We start from the raw sequence: 22,399 nt of genomic DNA, 5'->3' as shown, positions 1-22,399 counted from the left end.
TGGGTCCAGTGCCTGATGTGCAGAAGGCTGAGGAGAGGAGAGCAGTGGAAATCTATGGGCCAGTCCTCTTACGGAATCATGGAATAATAGAGGTGGAAGCGACCTTGGAAGTCGTCTAGTCCAACCCCCTAATCAAGCAAGAGAGAATCATAGAATAACAGGGAAGGGACCTTAGAGGTCCTCTAGAGGTCAGCTGCGGGGATGCACTGAACAATGGTAGCAAGAAAGGTCATAAAAGGGGGCCAAATTCACTTAGCGACAGAAATGTGGGGCTTAATTGCAGTCGTAAGACGAGGACTACCTGTCCGCCGAGGTCAATGACCAAACTGTCCACTTGAGGTGAGTGTTCTTGAAATCCAGGCTTCTCCCACTTCCTCAGCTCCACCTACCTGTTGTAAAGCAGCCGCTTGAAATCCTGGAACAGCGTATCTTTGTTCTTATCAAGAAATCCTTCCACGGAATACCTGAAACCCAGATTCAGAAATGCAGTTGAGCGGGGTTCATCCGAGATGGATGGGAAGAGCCTTCCTGTGTAGCACGATGCTCAGGAGCCTGGACTAGATGACCTCCAAGGTCCCTTCCAGCTCCTATTCTCTGTCCTTTTCCTGTCCTGACCTATAGCAGACCAGTGCAAACCTATGCTTGGCAAAATTGGTTGCTTTAAGGTGGGTAGATTTCAGCTCCCAAAATTCCCCAGCCAGCATGCTTAGATATGAATTCCCAGAATTCTCCAGCCAGCATGCCTGGACTTCAACTCCCAGAATTCCCTAGCTAGCATCGTCTTTTAATGACCCCATAATCCCTTGTACGGTGAGTGTTTACTGGCCGGATGCCCTTCTTGTTGCCAAGGCGGAGTTATAATCTCAACGTGCCAGAGAGAGAAATATGTGCCTCTATCTAGGATCAAACTCACAGCCTCTGGATTGTGAGGCAAGAGCTCCACCTCTAGGCCACTGCACCGCTCCCAATTACCCAGCTAGTGTGGGTGGAGATTAATCCCCAGAATTCCCCAATAGGCAGGATGCTTGGACTTCAACTCCCAGAATTCCCCAACAACCGCCATGCTTCTTCAACCAGCAGAAGGGGAAGTAAAGGAAAGGATTAAGGAAAGCCACTTGCGTAACGTCTCCCGCGTAATGCTTGATCCGGAAATCGCGTCCATACTCCATGGATTTGTCAGTGGAATTGAGCTGTGGGAACACGCAAGCCGAAGCGGATCAAGGTGTGGTTGTGTAATGTGTGGGTGTATTTTTATTTTATTTTATTTATTTATTCATTTGTCAAACGTAACAGTATATGTAAGTATAAGCATGAAATAACCATACAAATTGGATGCAATTAAAAAAGAGAACATTAGGACAGGAACGGTATGTTTTCCCCGCTCGCATAATCCGAATTGTTCTCATGTGGCGAAGCCAAAAACAGCCCAAAAGGGGGGATTGTGTAGATTGGATTCACTTACCAACCATGTTTTTCACTTCGCAATTGTGGTGATTCAATTTACAACCATTGAAGAAATGGTCGTAACATTGAGTCAGCTCACGTGATTATCCGTTTCACCAACACCCCAACCTATGACCAAAATTCCAGGCCCAAAGACTGACTGTAACGGTTGAAATTTCTAACTTGGCTTTACAAAACAAATCTAATTGATCAACCAAAAGTCAGCTGGAAGGCACCTTGAAGGTCATCTAGTCTAACCCCCTGCTCGAGCAGGAGACCCTAGTATCTCCTGCTTAAGCAGGGGGTTGGACTAGAAGATCTCCAAGGTCCCTTCCAGCTCGATTCTGATTCTGTTTCCAATTTTAAAGGACAGCTTTCGGAAAGCTTCATAATAGTATGATCAATTTACGACCATTCGTTTAGTGGCTTTTCAAAAGTTACAATGAAACTGAAAAACGTGGCTTATGACTGGTCCTCGCACTTACAACTATTGTGGCATTTCCCACAAACACATCGTCAAATTTAGGCACTTGGTTACTGGTATGTATTTAGGATGGCTGCATCATCCGGGGTCATGTGATTGCCATTTGCAACCTTCCCAGCCAACTTCTGACAAGCCAAGTCAATTGAGGAAGCTGGTTAACAATGGTAAAAAGGTAAGGTAAAGGTTCCCCTCGCACATACGTGCTAGTCGTTCCCGACTCTAGGGGGTGGTGCTCATCTCCGTTTCAAAGCCGAAGAGCCAGCGCTGTCCAAAGACGTCTCCGTGGTCATGTGGCCGGCATGACTCAACGCCAAAGGTGCACGGAACGCTGTGACCTTCCCACCACAGGTGGTCCCTAATTTTTCTACTTGCATTTTTACGTGCTTTCGAAACTGCTAGGTTGGTAGAAGCTGGGACAAGTAACGGGAGCTCACCCTGTTATATGGCAGCACTAGGGATTCGAACCGCTGAGCTGCCGACCTTTCAATCGACAAGCTCAACGTCCTAGCCCCTGAGCCACCGCGTCCCTTTTTTAACAGTGGTGTGATACACTTAACAATGGCAGCAATTTGCCAAACCCAAAAGCTCAGGAAGCCAGAAACAACTCACTGAAAAACGTCTTTGCTTAGCAACAGAGATTCTGGTTCATGCTACAGTCGTAAGTCGAGGACTGCCTGTCACCAATTGCCTGCCCCCTTTCTTCCCTATAGCTGCCCTGGTGTCGAATTGCACTGTTGCTTTCTTTAACTTTTACGCTGCTGCAGTGTCATCCAGATTATTCAGATAAAAACACAACCCTTCCCCGAAAAGCGTCCCTACGCGATCGCCAAATTTTGTTCCCCTTATCCTGTATGGGAGCGGTAAAGGATCCTCGGATTATCTTCCTTACGGGATATTACTCCTACGATCCTCTTACCTTCCTGCTGGTATAATGGGGGTGCTTGCCAAGCCTGGTATCCATGGTCTCCAGGAAAAGGGCATCGGTGACTTTGCCTACAGTCAAGCAAGCTTCGTCCAGGATCGCGATGATCCCTTTGTGTGGCTCTTCCACCAGATCGACGATGATTTGATTGTCAAAATATTCAATCTGTCGAGAGAAGACAGAGTTGATGCTTGGCAAGGGAAGGGTTAAAACAGTTTTTCCCCCCAAACTTGGCTGCTTTAAGGTGTGTATTTGGTGGACTTGTAAGGATATAAAGGCCTTTTGGATAAAAATTTGGTGGATTTTACAAAATGTTTTGAAAAAGAAGATAAAGTTCCTGCCACAATTTTTTTTGTTGGGAATTATTACGGACTGTACAGTAATTGAGACTAAATTGATTTTAAATTTAATAACAGCAGCAAGATTACTAATAGGACAATACTGGAAGAAAAAAGAAGTACCTACAATAGAAGAATGGATATTGAAAGTTGCCAATTTGGCTGAGATGGCGAAGATATCAGCCTTTTTGAAAGACAATACGCAAGAAAGATACTTAAAGGAATGGAAAAAATGGATTGACTATATTCAACGTAGATATCAGACTAAGAGTTATCAGACTGTTTTTGAATGATTATGATGTATTATTTTTGATTGTTTTCGGGGGAAGTTAGGAATTGATTGTAGGGGTATAATTAAGTTGGGACAAAATTTTTTTAGCATATGTTTGTTTTATTTTTAACTATACCTTGTGCTCGTTCCGGGAAGTCGGGGGAGGGGTTGTGAAGGGAGGGAGGGAGGTGGGGAAAGGGGAAAATTTTCTGTAAAACTTTTGAATTAAAAAAAAAAAGGTGTGTAGACCACAACTCCCAGAATTCCCCCAACCATGCTGGGAGGGGGAATTCTGGGAGCTGAAGTTCACAAATCTTTAAAGTTGTACAGGTTGAGAATGACCGCTCTAGAGAGTGTGAAATTTGAAAAACCGCTTTGCCCATTATAGTACAGTACATTATAGTACTCTTCGATTTACAACATTTCATTTAATGACCATTCAAAGTTACGACGGTGCTGAAAAAGGGGACTTATGACCAGTTTTTTAGGGGTAGTTTTTAATTATTGTATGGGTTTGTTTTGTATTTTAACTGGCTGTTCACGCCCTGAGTCCTTCGGGAGAAGGGCGGTCTATAAATTAAAATATTATTATTATTATTATTATTATTATTATTATTATTATTATTATTATTATTATTATTATTATTATTATTATTATTATTATTATTATTATTATTATTTGATTTATACCATTCCTTTAATGAAAAGGGACTTATGACTAGCCTTCGACATACAGCCATTCATTTAACGACGGTTCAAAGTTACAACAGTGCTGATAAAAGGGTCATTCCTCACACTCACGACGGTTGCAGCTTCCTCACGATCACATGATCAAAATCTGGGCACTGGGCAACTGGCATGTATTTATGACGGTTGCAAAATCCTGGATTCAAGGGATCGTCCTTTGTGACCTTCCTACCAAATTCAATGGGGGGAAAGGGATTTGCGTGATTCACCTAACAACCGCGGCAAAAAAATATATCGTAAAATTGGGCACGGTTCACTAAACAACCAGATCACTTAGCGATGGAAATTCCGGTCCCACTTCATAAGTCGAGGACTAACCGTATACGTCCAGTTTCAACTGTAACCGTTGAACTCCCCAGTTTTATGGAAAAAAGTTAATTTCAGATCATAAGCAACTTTGGAGGGTCGTGTCAACGTTTAAGGGACTCACGTGTTGCCATTCGATCCCCTCGCGCTGGTATTCCTGCTGTTCCTGCTGGAGGATCAACTCGATGAACAGCTGCTGAAGTTTCTCGTTGCAGTAGTTGATACAAAACTGCTCAAAGCTGGAAGAAGAGACTTAGAAGGTCAGGAGCATTGTCCAACAAACCTGCCTCCCCAAGCGCGCATCTAAGTACAGGAATTCCTTGCTTAATGATTGATCACTTAACAACCGTTCCAAATTATGACACACTCAAAGAAATTTACTTATGAGTTATTGTCGAAGTGTGATAGTTCCCCCCACCACGATGTGTTGTGGTTCGTTGACTGCCAGCTCCACAGTCAGTCAGAGAAGGTGGAGGGGGTGCCAAGGTCAACATCGGAGCCTGCGGAAGGAACAGAGAAGCAAGAAGACTCAAGAGCCAGATGCAGAGCAGTGCCCATCTACTCACGCTCAGGCAGAGAAACACCTGTTTTCGGGGCCTGAGCTGAGCGAGGGGGAGGAACAGATGGGGCCCATCCCAGATGTGCGTATATGCAGAGAGAAGAGAGGAGAAAAATGGAGAGCTGGGGGCTGGCTATCCGGGAAAAGAAGGAGACATTAACAAGCCCCTCTCTGGCTGGAATGTAACGAGGAGGGGTGTGGAAGGCACCGGTTGTTGTAGACCACCGTACGTGCTACAGGAGATGTCCCTTTGTCCGATTACTTTTCCAGGATTACTTTGCCAATACCCAGGACTCTTTGTGTTGGGGTTGAAGTGCACGAATCAAGAAGAGGGCCATGAAAATATTTACAGATCCCTCACATCCTGGACATAAACTGTTTCAACTCCTACCCTCAAAACGACGCTATAGAGCACTGCACACCAGAACAACTAGACGCAAGAACAGTTTTTTCCCGAAGGCCATCACTCTGCTAAACAAATAATTCCCTCAACACAGTCAAACTATTTACTGTATCTGCACTACTATTAATCTTCTCATAGTTCCCATCACCCATCTCTTTCCACTTATGACTGTATGACTGTAACTTTGTTGCTGGCAATCCTTATGATTTATATTGATATATTGACCATCAATTGTGTTGTAAATGTTGTACCTTGATGAAGGTATCTTTTCTTTTATGTACACTGAGAGCATATGCACCAAGACAAATTCCTTGTGTGTCCAATCACACTTGGCCAATAAAAAATTCTATTCTATTTTATTCTAATTGAGCCTCCCTGCTGGGAACTCAGACATTGCAATGAGCTCAGCCGGTGTGAGCAGAGACTGCTATGCTTGTGGAAACATCTAAGGACTTGTTACCTGGAGCTTTGTCCATGTACACAGTTTATTTCTGCCTTGTTAAATAAAAAGGGGTTTTCCTCACAAGTAAGCAGTTGAGTAGTACTTGCGAAGGCACTTCCCCGGTTATCTCTCCAGATGTCAGCTCGGAGGAAGATGAACCCGTTCCAGGCAGGAAAGGAGCTGAAGAATGGCTCCAAATGGCCACCTGTGTGGGATTTGGCTCAAACATAGCTAGAGCAGAGCAACCCAGAGGCTTCGGTGGAGAAAGCATGCTGCTACAGCCGGCTAGTGATGAGGAAGGGGAACTGCCTTCTGCACCTGATCCAAGAACAGGTAGGGCCAGAGCGAAGGCAGGAGCAGAGAAGGTCAGCCCGCTAGCTCGCCAGGAGGAAGCCTCTCTGCTCTTGGTGGGCTGCACCAGAAGCTGGCTATTTAGCACAACAGAGAGTAGGAAGCGATGCTGGGAATAACGTGTTCATTTCCTTAGCTGTGTATTTTTTGGTCGTTGTGATTCCTGCCTCGCTTTGGATGCCACACCGTGTCTTGAACTTGGATCGTGCCATGCGAACTCTGGACTTTTCTTCCCTCTCAGGAACCCGCTTGCATTTTGGATTTAATCTTGCCTGGTGGGTTTATTTGGATTGGGAAACTTTTAAGAGTTGTGTGGATCCACTGGCCATTGCTCCGAGGACTAGCACCAGTCTGCCTGTGGCTGGATTTTGTTGGGACAATTCTGGGTTTTGGGTGAAGAGAGTTGCAGGGGAATATTGATAAACCACAAATACATATGTGTGTGTGTGTGTGAGAGAGAGAGAGAGCGAGAGCTGGACAGCACACAAAGTTACAACTGCTGTTGTATAAGCAGTCCTCAACTTATGACCACAATGGTGCCCCAAATGTCTGTCACTAAACAAGACAGTTGTCAAGTGTATTTTTGCCTTGTTTTATGGCCTTTCTTGCCACCGTTGTTAAGTGAATCACTGCAGTTATGAAGTTAGCAACACGGTTGTTAAATGAAACAGGCTTCCCGGTTGTCTTAGCTTCCCAGAAGGTCGCACAAGGGGATCACATGACCCTGCGACATAAAGATGAGTCAGTTGCCAAGAGTTTGGATCATGTATCCATGGGGATGTACAACAAAAAACGGTCATAAGTCAATTTCTTTCACTGCCATTGTAACTTCGAACAGTCACTAAATGAACTGTTGTAAGTTGAGGACGTCCTGTAATTAAGCACACTATCACATGGTTCACGACTGGCTCGTCTTTACGACCGGTTTCAGGTTCCCGTGGTCACGTGACAGTGATTCGCAACATGGTTTTTGTCAGCTTTTACCACTTTCCAGCAAAAAAAGTCAATTTGAGAGAATGTCTTCACTTTAACAACCATGTGGTTCCCTTAACAACCGTGTAATTCACAGGATGACCCTGGTGACTCCCTTTAGGATCATCACAACACAGTCAAAAAATTGAGGCCAGCTAGCAACGGCCCATTTAAACGACTGCAACAACTTACGACCAAAATCCCAAGCCCGATTTTTGGTCGTTAAGTGAGGATTGCTTGTACGATCCAAGGATTCCCCTGGTGACTTCTACCTGTTGTTGTCGAAGATCTCAAAGCCATAAATGTCCAAGACACCAATGACCGTATTTTTGCCGTGGATACGAGGATCATAGTCCTTGACCGCGATGATTGCGTTGATACGGGTCACGATCCAACAAAACAGCCGCTCGTAAATAGCCTGTGGATGAACACGGGGACAAGACCGCAGGGTCATCGTGCTGGGGATGAATCGAGTTTAAGCCCCCCCCCACCTAAAAATTGTCCTCTTCAAAATGCCGTGAAGTCACACCAAGTTGGGTAATAGCAAGGAAACGCAAGAGTTTAAATTTCAGAGCTAGTTTGATCCGGTGGCGAAGAAGCCATGCTAGAAAGCGGGAGATGGGAGTTCTAGTCCCACCTTCGCCAGGCAAGTCAGCTTGGTGATGTTGGGCCAGCCATCAAGAGATGTGAGTTCTAGTCCTGCCTTAGGCCAGAAAGCCAGCTAGGTGACCCTGCACCAATCGCCAGGAGACGGTGATGCCTAGTAACATGTTAGGAAGAAAAACCAACTGGGTGACACCAATCACTAGGAGAATAGTTGTACCTTAGGCATAAAAGCCAACTGGATGACCCTGGGCCAATCACCAGTCTGTGAGTTCTAGTCCCACGATAGGCATGAAAGCCAGTTGCATGACCTTGGGCCAATGACAGGAAAAAGTGAGTTCTAGTCCCACCTTAGCCAAATAAATTGGCTGGGCAACTTTGGGCCAACTACTTAAGAGACATGAGTTTTAGTCCTGTTTTAGGCATGAAAACCAGCTGGGTGACTCTGGGCCAATCACCAGGAGATGGTGAGTTCTAGTACCACGTTAGGGACAAAAGCCAATTGGGTGACTTGGGGCTGTCTCTCTCTCTCTCTCTCTAAGCCCAAGCCACCTCACAGGGTGGTTGTTGTGGGAAAAATAAAAGGAGGAAGGAATAGTAGGTATGTTTGCCACCTTGAATTATTTATAAAAATAATAAAGGTGGGATATAAATAAAAATAGTAATAAATAAATAAAATAAAATAAAAATAATAAAGTAAGGTAAAATAAAGTAAAATTAAAATTAGATGATAAAAAATACTAACTAAAGATCAGTAAAACAAAATGAAGATAAGATTAAAATAAATAAAAAAACTAAAGTAAAATTAAATCAAGATAAATAAATAAGTAATAAGTAATATAAAACATTATGAAAAAATAAAGATAAAAATAAATAAAATACTAAAGTAAAATTAAATTAAAATAAATAAAATACTAAAGTAAAATTAAATTAAGATAAATAAAATGTAATAAAACATAAAATAAAATAACAAAAATAAAAATTGAAAAAATTGAAATGAGAAAATTGTAAACGAAACCAAAACCAAACCAAATATCCGCTTATTCTTGAGACCTCCATACAGGTCTTGCCTGGTCTCTGTATCCCTAGGAAAGAAACGCTCCTGGCTGGCACCCCAAGGAGGCACCTGAGCAACCGCATGAACATCCCCCAAAGCCCCCTCTGACCACGGAAGGTGCCGTGTCCAGCCGAACTCTGCCGTTACCTTGGCGCAAGCATCCCGCGCGTAGTTCGCTTCATCGCAACCGTGGCCTTTTTGGATGACCTCCCCACCGCCTGCAGCCACCGTCCGATACAGGAGGCTGTTCAGGAGGCTCTCCGGCTCGGTGGAGGTCAACTCCGCCAGGTAGGACACCAGTTGTGGGTCTTCGACGGCCACCTCGTCGCCAGAGCAGATGAAATTCACGTTGCCCTGGAAATTCGGGAGACGAAAAGATCTGTCAGATGTTAAATGCAGCTAGTCCTCGACTTACAACGCTGAGCGACTCTCCGAAGTTTAAATGGCCCTGGAAAAAGGGGCTTTTTTAGGACCTTTTTTCACACTTATGACCCTTGCAGCATCCCCAGGGTCACATGATTTACACTCCGTTTCTTGACAACTGGCTCACATTAATGACGGCTGCAGGGTCCTGGGGTCGCGTCAGTGGTGGGATTCAGCCGGTTCAGGCAGTTCAGGCGAACCAGTAGTTAAATTGCTGGCTGGCCCCGCCCCTTCCAGGAGCTTGATTTTGCTCCCAGGAGGCTGCAGGGAGGCCTACTAGGCCGAAAACGGGGCGCGGGGCGCAGCACGTCCCCCGTCCCCCCCCCGTGGCCCATTTTTGCTCCCAGGGGGATTCAGGAGGTGGAGTGCTGCCTGTCACACCCCCTGGCCACGCCCACTATGGCCACGCCCACCTAGCCGGATATTACGGCAGAGAACTGGTTGTTAAAGTATTCAAATAATTTAACTGGGTCACCTGTTCCGCTTTTTCGACCTTCTGACCAGCAAAATCAACAGGGAAGCCAGATTTTTTTTTTTTTGTTTACATTTATACCCCGCCCTTCTCCGAAGACTCAGGGCGGCTTACAGTGTATAAGGCAATTCACTTAACAACCCTGTTACTAATTTAACAGTTGCAGGGTTTCACTTAAGCAATGTTCTGCAAGCATTGGGCTATCTCAACTAGGCAGGAAAGGGTGAGGAAGAACCTCAAGATCGATCCGTCTTGATTCTCTTGAGTATAAAAGGAGAGGGGAAGCATCTCTATCAGAGGCCAAGATCCTATCTTATTACAAGAAAGTTACGTTTTAATCGTCCTCTTCGTGATAGAAAGAACTTTTCAACCATTCTGTAAGCATTGTGTGACGACCCAGGGCTTGGCACTGAAGCAACACAGCCAGAGAATAACTCCTCCTTATTGCTCTAGCTTTACTCCCAAATGTCCCCACATTAACTACATGTCCTGGAGCCAAGCTCTCACTCGCACCTTCAACAGCCTCTGGCTGCGAGTAATCCAGTAAGCAAGGCCAGTAGCAGCGAGGTAGGCAAACTGGGCAAGTTTGCAACAGTAGAAGACAGAGCAGAGTAATCTCCAGATGTCGGCAAGTGCACACCAGGCTCCACAAATTCAACACTTGTTCCCGACAAATGCCCCTCTCCACAGCGTCTCCTTAAGTCTCAGTCCCCAGGTGTGCCTTGTGAAGAAGGGCGTGGCACTCCCTCCCGAGTAGCTGGCTCAGTCTGTGCTGTTCTCGCCTTCTCTCTTCTCTCCGCGCTTGAGGATCAGGAGGGGGTGGTCCTTGCTCCTTGGCTGAGCTCAGTCTCTCCTTCTTAGTCTTTCTTGGCCCTCCGGCCCCCGTTTCTCCCTAACTACAAGCCGTTCTAATCATGGAAAACCCTAGCCTGACTGGCTTTGTCCTTCCCCGTTTTCCTCCCCCTCGCTCTCTGTCATCTCCAGTTCTAGCTTGTCTTCTCCTCCAGACCCCACAGATTCAGGCTCCGATGGGGCCAGGACACATTGGATTAATTTAACTAGACAGGAAAGGGTGAGGAAGAAATGTAAGGGTGACTCATCTTGATTTTCTTCAGTATAAAAAGAGGCAGGAAGTATCTCTTATCAGTTTTCAAGATCATGTTATCAAACCCTAATACCAGAAAGCGATATTCTAGTTGTTCACATGATGTTGGCCCACCTCGAAAGGTGAGCCGATAAAATGTCAAATCAATGTTCTTTACCAAGTGTAAAATGGCTGCCAGGATCTTCTGCACGGAACTGATCTCTTCAGAAGTAAAACCGATCACTTTCATGGCATCCAGGACGGATTGATAGTTGGTTTTCTCACTCTCCAAAGACTTGAGGGGGCAGAAGGTACAAGGCCATCGATGGAGAACAACCAAAGGGGTAAAATAAGAACAAGAATTAATCGCGGGCAGGGGAGGGCTTGGATATTCACATTCACCCTACTTATGAATTAATTTGGGGTGCATTCAGCCTTGGGCTGTCTAAACTGATATATAGTCCTCGGCTTATGACTGCAATGGAGTCTGACATTTCTGTGACTGAGCAAGGCAGTTGTTAAGTGAATTCTGCCTCACTTTAAGACCTTTCTTGCCACCGTTAAGTGAATCACCACATTAAGTTAGTCACATGGTTGTTAAGTGAATCCGGTTTCCCCATTGACTTTGCTTGTCAGAAGGTCACAAAAGCATATCAGGTGACCCCCCCCCAGGACGCTGCAACTGTCATAAGTATGAGTTGCCAAGAGTCTGAACTTTGATTATGTGACCATGGGGATGCTGCAACGGTCGTTAAGTGTGAAAAATGGCTGTAACGCATTTGTAACAGCACATTTTCAGTGCTGTTGTAACTTTGAAATGGTCGCTAAACGAACCATTGCAAATTGTGGACTAGCTGCCCCAGTACAAATATTAACACATACAACCACAAATTCTGAGATTTTTCACAGATTAACTGAGAGGTATTTGCGATCAGTCTTCGACTTACAACCGTTCATTTAGTGACCATTTCAAAGTTACAATGGCATTGAAAAAAGTGACGTATGACCGTTTTTCACACTTTATGACCATTACTGCATCTCCACGGTCACGGGATCAAAATTCAGATGTTTGGCAACTGACTCGTACTTATGACGGACACAGTTTCCCAGGGCACGTGATCCCCTTTTGTGACCTTCTGACAAGAAAAGCCCATGGGGAAGCTGTATTCATTTCACAGCTGTGCTGCTAACTTAACAACGGCAGTGATTCACTTAACAACCGTGGCATGGAAGGTTATAAAATGGGGCAGAATTCACTTAGCAACTGTCTTGATTAGCAACAGATGTTTGGGGCTTGATTGTGGTCAGAAGTCTACCTGTACACGAATCTGCCTCTTTGTAACATTTTCCAGTATACTTAATTTTCTGTGATTATTTTCCTCACTGGTTTACGGACAATCGACGTTTCTCTAATTCTTCTTATCACCAGAAGGACTTGCCATAGATTCAGCGGAGTGGTACTTACCCTGTTATTACTACCACCTTCCTTGGTAAACCTGTAGGCCATTGGGTCTCCAACCAAGTGGAGAGATTCCAGCTTTGCGTCGGAGGCACCAAGAAGCAACTGGAGGGGAAAAAGTGACCCGACTTACAACAATTCATTCAGTGACCGTTCGACATTACAACAGCACCTAAATTTGGTGAAAAATTTATTAATACGATCAAGGCAATATATACTAAACAGGCTGAAAAAGTGATTGGAAATGGGGACATAACCAAGAATGCTAATATTAAAAAAGACACAAGACAGGGATGTCCATTGTCCCCTTAACTATTCATTTTGACGTTGGAAGTGCTTAAATAGAAATAATCGGCATGACGCAGAAATAAAAGGGATGGGGATAAAAAAAAGAAAAATACAAACTACAGGGCATTTGCAGATGACCTGGTATTCAACATAGAGGGACCGCAAACAACTGGACCCCAATTAATGAAGAAAATAGATGACCATGGGGAAGTTGCAGGATTAAAAATAAACAAAGAGATATTAACAACAGCACCGAAGTGACTTAGGATCGTTTTTCACACTTATGACCGTTGCAGCATTCCCGTGGCAAAATTCAGACCCTCAGCAACGGCTTCATATTTATGACGGTTGCAGTGACACATGATCCTCTTCTGCGACTTTCTGACAAGCCCAGTCAACAAAGAAACCGGATTCACTTAACAACTGTGTTACTAAGCTGACAACTGCAGGGATTCGCTTAACAAATGTGGCAAGGAAGGTTGTAAAACGGGACAAAACCCCCTTAAGAAATGTCTCACTTAGCAATCGTTGTGGTCGTAAGTCGAGGACTCCCTGTAAAATAGGCACATCTGGGTGGCTTTTTTTTGGCTGAATTTGTGTCTTACCTTTTCTCTAAGTGACTCAAAGTGGATAACATGGGATCAACCATCCTGTCCATCCCAGAACCCACCAGTCTACCTGGGCAGACTGGAGTGTGAGAAACTGACCGGTACAAGTCCTCCAATGAACTCTCTAGGATGAGGGAGGACTAGATTTCACTGGTCTTCAAGTTGCCAATGTTGAGAAATATGACACTAAACTATCCTAGATCCTTTGGAAGAAGCCATAATGCAAGTTGGCCTTGACTTACAATCACCATTGGTACTGTTGTTAAGCAAGGCAATTGTTAGAGGAGTTGCATCCGAGGTCGTGACCTTTTCTTCTCCTTTGCTGCCATTGTTTATCAAATCCCTGCAGTCGTTCAATGAATCACATGGCTGTTCAGTGAATCAAAAAGCTCAACATGAAGAGAATTTTCCAGGGGGAGATAATATATTAATTATTTTTATATATCAATTAATAGATCAAACCATTAAGTAAGTTAAGGAAGATGGGAAAGGTGGTTCTTTGGCCACCTGATGGAACACAGTCTGGATTTTTGGGTGGGAGAGAAGAGCTGCATCCCAGAAGAGCAAAAAATAGCCATTTTAGAGACTTTGTGTATGAGAATGAGGGTGAAGACAGGTCCTCCTCAATAGTTCCCAGGTTCTATGTTTTATGCTGCAAGTTGGCAATATTCTGTCTATAGGTGAGCTTCAATATATGTAATCTCAACTTACAACCTTTGTTTAGTGAGTGTTCAAAGTTTTTCACACTTACAACCTTTGCAGCATTCCCGTGGTCACGGGATCAACATTCAAGACGGTTCGCAACTGACTCATACTTACAACGATGGTTGCAGGGTCGTGTGATCCCCTTTTGTGACATTCTGATCAGCAAAGTCAAAAGGGGAATCCAGATTCATTTAACAACCATGTTACAAGCTCAACAGCTGCAGCAATTTGCTTAACGAGTGGGCCAAGAAAAATCGTAAAATGCGATGAAGCTCGTTTAACAACTGTCTGCAACGGGAATTTTGGTCTCAATTGTCGTCGTAAATTGAGGACTAGCTATCAAGGAAACTACTTAGAACGATTTCAATGTGTCTTTCTTGGGTTTTTTTTTCAACTTGATCACCATCTTAGAACTAGCAAACATTTTAGGATTCCAGAATGATCCTCATCTAGAGCAGGGGTCTCCAACATTGGCAACTTAAAAGACTTGTGGACTTTAATTCCCAGAATTCTGGGAGTTATTATTATTATTATTATTATTTATTAAATTTCTAGACCGCCCTTCTCCCGAAGGACTCAGGGCGGTGTACAGCCAGGCTAAAAACATACATAATATACAATTTAAAAACTAAATTAAGAAACTTATTACACAATTGGCCGAGAAATTAAAATATTTAAAATCTAAAAACCCCAATTTAAAACATAAATAGAATTTAAAATTTAAAAACTAAACAGTTTAAAAAGTTTAAGCTAGCTCCGTGCGAATAAACAGATATGTTTTCAATTCGCGGCGAAAGGTCCGAAGGTCAGCTATTTGGCGTAGACCAGGGGGAAGTTCATTCCAAAGAATAAGAGCCCCCACAGAGAAGGATCTTCCCCTGGGGGCTGCCAGCCGACATTGTTTGGCGGACGGCACCCTGAGAAGTCCCTCTCTGTGAGAGCGTACGGGACGGTGGGAGGCATGAGGTAACAGCAGGCGGTCCCGTAAGTACCCAGGCCCCAAGTTGAAGTTCACAAGTCTTAAAGTTGCAAAGGTTGGAGACCCCTGATCCAGAGGACACGTGACGGGATCTTGCCTGGCCACCACAACGTTCCCACAAAAGGACAACTTCGTCAAAGAGGGTAAGTCCATGTTCTAACTGAGGAAGCCCTTGGACACCTCAACTTAGACCACGATGGCCACCCTGGTAAAATCTGAATCTCATCCAGAATGACTGGATGACTGGCCAGATGACCTCCAAAAGCCAAAGCAAGAAGAAAGGAGGATACTGACAGCTCCTCCATCATAGTAGAAGTCAACTCACCTGGTAGAAGGCATGGAAGTTCCTCTCGCCTGGTTGCTGTTTGAGGACCCGCGACTGCAAGAGATGGAGAAGGTAGAAAATCTGGAGGACTTGGGTCGAGTCGAGCCTTGTTACCCAAAGCCAACACATACAATACGGCAGCTAAAGACACCAAGGGAGGCGATCCCACCTTCTGAGGGTCTAATCTGGGAGTTGCAGCCCACCCCTCTTAAACAATGCCACCTGGGGAATTCTGGGAGTTGAAGTCCTCCCTGTCTTAAAGCAAGGGTCTCCAACCTTGGCAACTTTAAGCCCGGAGGACTTCAACTCCTAGAATGCCCCAGCCAGCAAAATTCTGGGCACTGAAATCCACCCATCTTAAAGCATCGGGAGTCCCTTATTCGGAGATGCCCCATTTCTTCTCCATCGACGTGGATTTTTGGATGAGTCCGTGAGTTGATTCTGACTCGAAAACCCCTGGTTTGATACACACACACAGGCAGACACCATACCTTTTCCAACAGGTAGTTGCTGATGTGTCCTCCCGTAGGATCTCCCTTGAAGTCGAAATTGATGTCCATGTATTTGCCGAACCGGCTGGAATTGTCGTTGCGGTTGGTTTTGGCGTTGCCGAAGGCCTCCAGAACGCCATTGGATTTGAGCAGGACATTTTTCACCCTGTAGAAAGTCCGAGAAAGACAAAAAAAATGACTTGGGGGGGGGGAGGAGGAAGCAGCAGTTATATCTGGCCTTCATGGGGGATTTTAGGGCTCCTCCTGGCCCCCCAAGGAAGCCCCCATTGGCCTATTCTGCTTTCGCTTTGCCTATCCTACCTCGCAGGGTTGTTAGGAAGAAGTTTTTTAAAAATGGCGGTGGATCAGGTGTTTATTTTATTTTATGTATTCCTGGTTCTAGAGTGGTGATTTGTGACCTTAGCAGTTTAAGATGGGCTGGGGGACTCTGGGAGTTGGAGACCACGCCTCTTTAAAGTATGCCAGCTGGGGAATTCTGGGAGTTGTTCCACCAAATTGCCAAGGTTGTGAAACAGATGGATAGATGGATGAATATTACCTCTATAGAGCTAGTCTTCGACTTACAACCACAACGGAACCCAAAATTTCCCTTGCCAAGCGAGACCTTTGTTAAGTGACTTTCACCTGATTTTGCAACCTTCCTTGCCATCGTCATTAAGCGAATCCCTGCAGTTCTTTAGTGAGTCACATCATTGTTCAGCAAATTCAGCTTCCCCACAGAATTTGCTCATCAGAAGGTCACAAAAAGGGATCGCTGCGACCGTCATAAATATGAGTCAGTGGCCAGGATTTTGATCACGCGACCACAGGGATGCTGCGGCAGTCATAAGGGTGAAAAACGGTGCTTTGTCCCTGTTTTTAGGGTGGCTGTAACTTTGGATGGTCGCTAAATGAAGGGTTGTAACTTGAGGACTACCTGGAACTCAACTTACCTTTCCACTTCAGCCCTCTGGCTCGGATTGGTGATGGCCGCGATATATTGCATGATGTATTTGCTGGCTTCGGTTTTTCCGGCCCCACTTTCTCCTAAAAGAGACCAAGAAAATAGGTGGATCTCGGTGAGAAATTTGTCAATGGCTGGATCTGGGTGAGATGGAGGGTGGGGGGTGCTTGTGTGTGTGTGTGTACAGGTGTATGCGTGTCTATTCTGGCATTCCTTCTGTGGCCTTGACATGATGGAGGACTGTGGGGTCCTTTGGGCTCTCCGAGCTTGGTGGTTTCCTTGAAGACGTTTCATGGCCCAACTAGAGAACAGCAGCAGTGCTGGAAGGAGGGGAGGAAGGGGAGGAGGAGGGCCAGAGGAAAAGGGAGATGTTTCATGGCCCAACTATAGAACATCATCAGTGCTAGAAGGGGTGGGGGAGGAGGGGGAAAAGGAAGGACTGGCGTCCTGGGTGCTCTCTAAGCTGGGTAGTTTTCTTGCGGATGTTTCATGACCCGACTAGGGAACTTCATCAGGGCTAGAAGGAAGGAGGAGAAAGAGGAGGAGGAAGAGGAGGAGGAGGAGGAGGACAACGACTTTGGGGTTCTCGGTGCTCTCTGAGCTCGATGGTTTTCTTGCAGACTTTTCTTTATCTAATTACCACCAAGCTCAGAAAACAGTCATTCTCCTCTTCCTCCTCCTCCTCCCCATGCCCTTTGTCTTCTAGCCCTGATGACGTTCCCTAGTTGGGTCATGAAATGCCCGCAAGAAAACCACCCCGCTCCAAGAGCACCAAGGACCCCACAAAGATTCAGAGATGAGCTTAATCATTAAGTTAATGATTATTAGCTTAATTGATTGATTGATGAATTAAGACTGGACGGTCACTTGTCGGAAATGGTGATAGGATCTCCTGTTTGAGCAGGAGAATGGGCTAGAAGACCTCCGAGGTCGCTTCCAGTTTGCCATTCTTTAATTCGGTAAGGGTCTCCTTCTCAGCAGGGGATTGGACTAGATGACCTCCAAGGTCCCTTCCAACTCTATTCTATTCTCAGCAATGCAGCTTATATAAGAGAACAACATCATAATTGCTGAATCTATTTGGCAATGTAGCTAAACATTCTTGAGTTGGTCCGTCTCCTTCCTGCACACCTACCTGGTCTGTTTGGATGCCCTCTAGATGGGTCAATGCCCCACTGAATCTTAACCTGTGGGGCTTGCAAACCATCAATCAGAATGGAGCTGGAAGGGAGCTTGAAGGTCTTCTAGTCGACCCCCTGCTGAATCATAGAATAACAGAATAACTCTTGTTATTCTGTAAGGGTCTCCAGCTCAAGCAGGGGGTTGAACTAGATGATCTCTGAGGTCCCTTCCAACTGTGTCATTCTGTGAGGGTCTCCTGCTTGAGGAGAGGGCTGGACTAGATGACCTCCGAGGTCCCTTCCAAGTCTTTTTATTTTGTAAGGGCCTCCTGCTTGAGCAGGGATTGGACAGGAAGACCTCCCTTCCAGCATCGTTCCTATTCTGACTTGAACCCACCTCCGTAATCCACGTCAAGCCAACTTCCAACTTGATAGATCAAGATGGTTGTTCTGGATGGGGAAAGAGAGGTGTGGGAACCCTACCTGAGATGACCACACAGGTGTCCATGGCCCGTCTCTTCATGGCCTTGTAGGCCGCGTCGGCCACGGCGTAGAGGTGAGGCGGCCTCTCATAGAGTTCCCGACCCCGGTAATGCTCGATCACGTCCTTCCCGTAGAGCGACAGAGGTTTGTATGGGTTAACGGAGACCACAACTTCCCCGATGTAGGTGTAGATGCGTCCCTTCTCAAACCTGGTTTGGCCAAAGGTGGAGACACGATTAAGGAGGCATCTTGGAGGCTTACAGGTTGACCATATTTGTGGTGGGATCACGGCAAGAAGAACTCCATGTGCCTCGAATTGGGGAACAATCTTTTGATCGTTGTGTTGTTTCGTACTCGACCAACGGGCACTCAATCTATCCAGGGTGAGGCACTTCTGGTGGCAAGGAGTTCCATGGGTTAATTGTCCTCACCATGAAGCCATGGCACTGAAAAAAGGGACCCATGACCGTTTTTCACGTATTTCAAAATTCAGCTCTGCAACTGACTTGTATTTATGACGGTCGCCACTAATCCCCTTCTGAGGATCGATGTCAACAGGGAATCCGAGTTCACTTAACGACCTTGGGACGAACATAACTGCTGCAGGGATTTGCTTAAGAACGGCAGCAGGAAAGGTCATAAAATGAGTCAAAACTCACTTAGCAACTTGTCTGACTCAGTGACGGAAATTCCGGACTCTGAAATTTGCCGCCGTAAGTTGAGGAATATCTATACAGAGATAATATGCATCTATCCTTTCATTCCTCCACTTGTTTAACAACGGTGGCAAGAAAGGTCATAAAACAGGGTGAAATTTACTTTGCACTTCCTTCTTGCTTAGCGATGGAAATTTGGGCCCCAATTGTGGACATTAAGTGAGGACTAGCTATAGAGAGGTAATATCCATCCATCCATTTACTCACTTAACAACGGTGTCAGCAAAGGTCACAAAACAAGGCAACATTCACTTCGCACTTCTTTCTTGCTTAGCGATGGGAATTTGGGATACAATTCTGGACATTCAAAGAGGACCACAGGCAGTCCTCAACTTATGACCACAATTGACCCCCAAATTTTGGACATTAAATGAGAATTTACTTAGTTAAAGGTTTGTCTCATTGTACGACCTTCCTTGCCACCGTTGTTAAGTGAATCCTGGCAGTTGATAAGCTAGTGATCTGGTTGTTAAGTGAATTGGGCTTGTCAGAAGGTCACAAAAAGGGATTATGTAAGTCCAAGACGCTGCAACCGTCATAAATATGAGTCGGTTGCCGAGCACTTGCATTTTGATTCCGTAACTGCAACGGTCATAAGTGTGAAAATGCTCTTTTTTTCAGTGCCAGCGTCACTAAACAAATGGTTGTGTGAAAAAAAGTCATTTTTTTCAGTGCCATCGTAAGTTGGAACGGTCATTAAATGAACCAATATAAGCCGAGGACTCGCCGTATCAGTACGGGGGAGATGGGTTTTCTTTTAAGCAAATGGAACAAAGAAATAAAATGAAAAAAAAGAATAAATATGGAAAAAAGAGAAGCGAAGGCAGCCAGGCTCCGAGTGCGAGTGGCGCGTTTCCTGATTTCAAAATTAGCTCTGACTTGAGTCATTTCGATTCCGTCTCTGCCCTCTGCTTCCTCCAGCGTGACTCAGTATGAGCCACCACTCCCTCCGTCTAAGGAGGTGACTTTCTGGCTCGGAATAAACCCGGTTAGTTTGAAAAGGGGGCTTGCCCGATGTCGCTTCTGTTGCCGTAGAGCTGTGCGTCTCAAACGGAGCGGTTTTAAGAAGGGTGGACTTCCACTCCCAGAATCCCCCCCGCTTGCATGGAGTCCGGAGATCCTAAAGGATTCTGGGAGTGGAAGTCCACCTGGCTTAAAGCATGTCAGCCAGGAAATTACAACCAATGCAGCATCCTTATGGTCACATGATCAGAATTTGGGTGCCTGGTAGCTGGTATGTATTTATTATTATTATTATTATTTATTGGATTTATAAACCGCCCTTCTCCCGAAGGACTCAGGGCGGTGTACAGCCAGGATAAAAAAGAACAATATACAGTTAAAATACAATTAAAAAACTTATTATACAGTATGGCCGAAATAATTAAGAATTATGAATCTAAAAACCCCAATTAAAACTAGAGAGAAAATTTAAAATTTAAAATTCAACAATTTAAGAAAGCCCCGCACGAACAAACAAATATGTTTTCAGTTCGCGGCGAAAAGTCCGAAGGTCAGAAATTTGACGTAAACCAGGGGGGAGTTCGTTCCAAAGAGTGGGGGCCCCCACAGAGAAGGATCTTCCTCTGGGGGCCGCCAGCCGACATTTATGATGGTAGCAGCTCCTTCAGATCACGTGATCATCATCCATGACCTTCCCAGTCAACTCCTGATAGGCAAAGCCACGGTGGGGAAGGGACGGGACTCGATTTACTTAATGACCCCCCCCCCCCGATTCACTTAACAACTGGCTTTAGCAACTTTAGCAAGAGGTTACTGACGTCTCTGAAAATCTTTGAATTTTAAGAATGAATACAGGTAGGCATACCTATGACTATTGTGGTCCTTCCTCCTCTTCTCTTCCCCACAACGACAACCTTGTGTGGTAGATTGGGCTGAGAGAGAGGCAGGGATTGGCCCAAAGTTAACCAGCAGGCTTTCATGCCTAAGGCGGGGCTAGAACTCACCGTCACCTGGTGATTGGCCCAAAGTCACCCAGTATGATTTCTTGCTTAAGGCGGGACTAGAACTCACCATTGCCTGGTGATTGGCCCAAAGTCACCCAGCTGGCTTTGATACCTAAGATGGAATTAGAACTCACAATCTCCCAGTGATTGGTCCCAAGTCACCCAGCTGGCTTTCACGCCTAAAGCGGGATTAGAACTCACCGCCACCTAGTTTCTAGCCCTGTGCCTTAACCACCAGACCAAACTGACTTCCAGTTCCAGTATTGAACCACAGAACTGCCCAGAAGTCTCAGTTTGACGGAACGGTGGATTTTCCCACTAATGTGGGCCACAACTCTTCGCCCTACAGACTCTGCCAGGCTACAGGTTCTGAAGAACAAGATGAAGGACCTCCATTGGGAAGCCACCAATGACAAAGATCTCCATCAAGGCTATGAACTTTTCCAGAAATCTCTACCTGGCTGTTCTGAGTCCCTCAGAAGACTTAGAAGCCACCAATGGCCCAGACCACTTGACTTCTCCTCAGAAACAAGACTTATTGTTCGCTTCCTCTCCCCTTCCGAACCTTACCTGAGCTTCAGGTTCTCCAGGAAGTCCTCCATTGTCACCTGGTCCAAGAGGACAAAATCAGCTTTCCCAAATTCTAGACTCTCTTGCTCTGCCATGTTCCCGGAGAAGTTAGTCCGTTTGCTGGGACAGACAACCGTCCTCGCTCGTCAGTGGAAAGAAGGGTGAGTCAAGTAGGGTGATTTCCGTCTCAGTGAGAAGGTGGAGCTTGTGGTTTGCAGAGCGAACTGTTTTGTTGCAGGTCCACTTCCTTGATCACTGTTTTTCTACGGGTGGATCTTATAGGATGGATGGATTCTATTGGAGAAGAGGGTCTCAAAGTCCTTAATGGAGAACCTAAACACTAAACCCTGGAGAACATGGAGAACTTCATTAAGAGACCACCAGAGAAGACATCTAATGTCCTCCAAAGAATGGATCTTATAGGATGGATGGATTCCTCTGGAGAAGAAGTCCTCCATGGAGAACCTAAACCATGGAGAACGGAGAACGTCATAGATCAAGAGAGAAGGCATCTAATGTCCTCCAGATAATGGATCTTATAGAATCTAATGTCCTCAACAGAATGGATCTTACAGGATGGATGGATCCCTCTTAAGAAGAGGTCTCAAAGTCCTCCACGGAGAATCTAAACCCTAAACCTGGAGAAGTTGGAAAACATCATAAAAGGCCACCAGAGACAGCGAAGCTATGAAGAGATCCAGGAATGTGATTGCTGTGGTTCAGACAGTCGCTTCTGACTTGTTCAAGATATAAATTATGGTCTGTTTCCACCCATCGTAAATTTGGAAGGTGGATCAAAAGACTTCTCCTTGAACGATGGATGTCAACCCAAGTCATGGAAAATCC

General features: G+C 45.3%; 1 protein-coding gene across 1 annotated transcript; it reads right to left on the bottom strand.

The window, feature by feature from the left end:
* Nucleotides 1–395: 395 nt before the first annotated feature.
* Nucleotides 396–21,699, bottom strand: LOC131197578 (unconventional myosin-Ig-like). The gene is made up of 12 exons (XM_058181816.1): nucleotides 21,554–21,699; nucleotides 18,301–18,509; nucleotides 16,686–16,779; nucleotides 15,733–15,898; nucleotides 15,242–15,295; nucleotides 12,343–12,441; nucleotides 11,056–11,172; nucleotides 9,046–9,252; nucleotides 7,511–7,656; nucleotides 4,636–4,750; nucleotides 2,844–3,014; nucleotides 396–1,190 (listed from the first exon to the last, which is right to left on the bottom strand). Exons 1-12 carry the CDS (start codon nucleotides 21,646–21,648, stop codon nucleotides 993–995), a joined length of 1,671 nt encoding a protein of 556 aa, XP_058037799.1. The 5' UTR covers nucleotides 21,649–21,699; the 3' UTR covers nucleotides 396–992.
* Between the last annotated feature and the right edge of the window lie 700 nt (nucleotides 21,700–22,399).

This window comes from Ahaetulla prasina, chromosome 4 (assembly GCF_028640845.1).
Source record: "Ahaetulla prasina isolate Xishuangbanna chromosome 4, ASM2864084v1, whole genome shotgun sequence".
In the NCBI taxonomy this organism is placed as follows: Eukaryota; Metazoa; Chordata; class Lepidosauria; order Squamata; family Colubridae; genus Ahaetulla; species Ahaetulla prasina.
The sequence above is the reverse complement of the archived record's forward strand: the minus strand, read 5'-3'. Positions and strand labels throughout refer to the sequence as shown.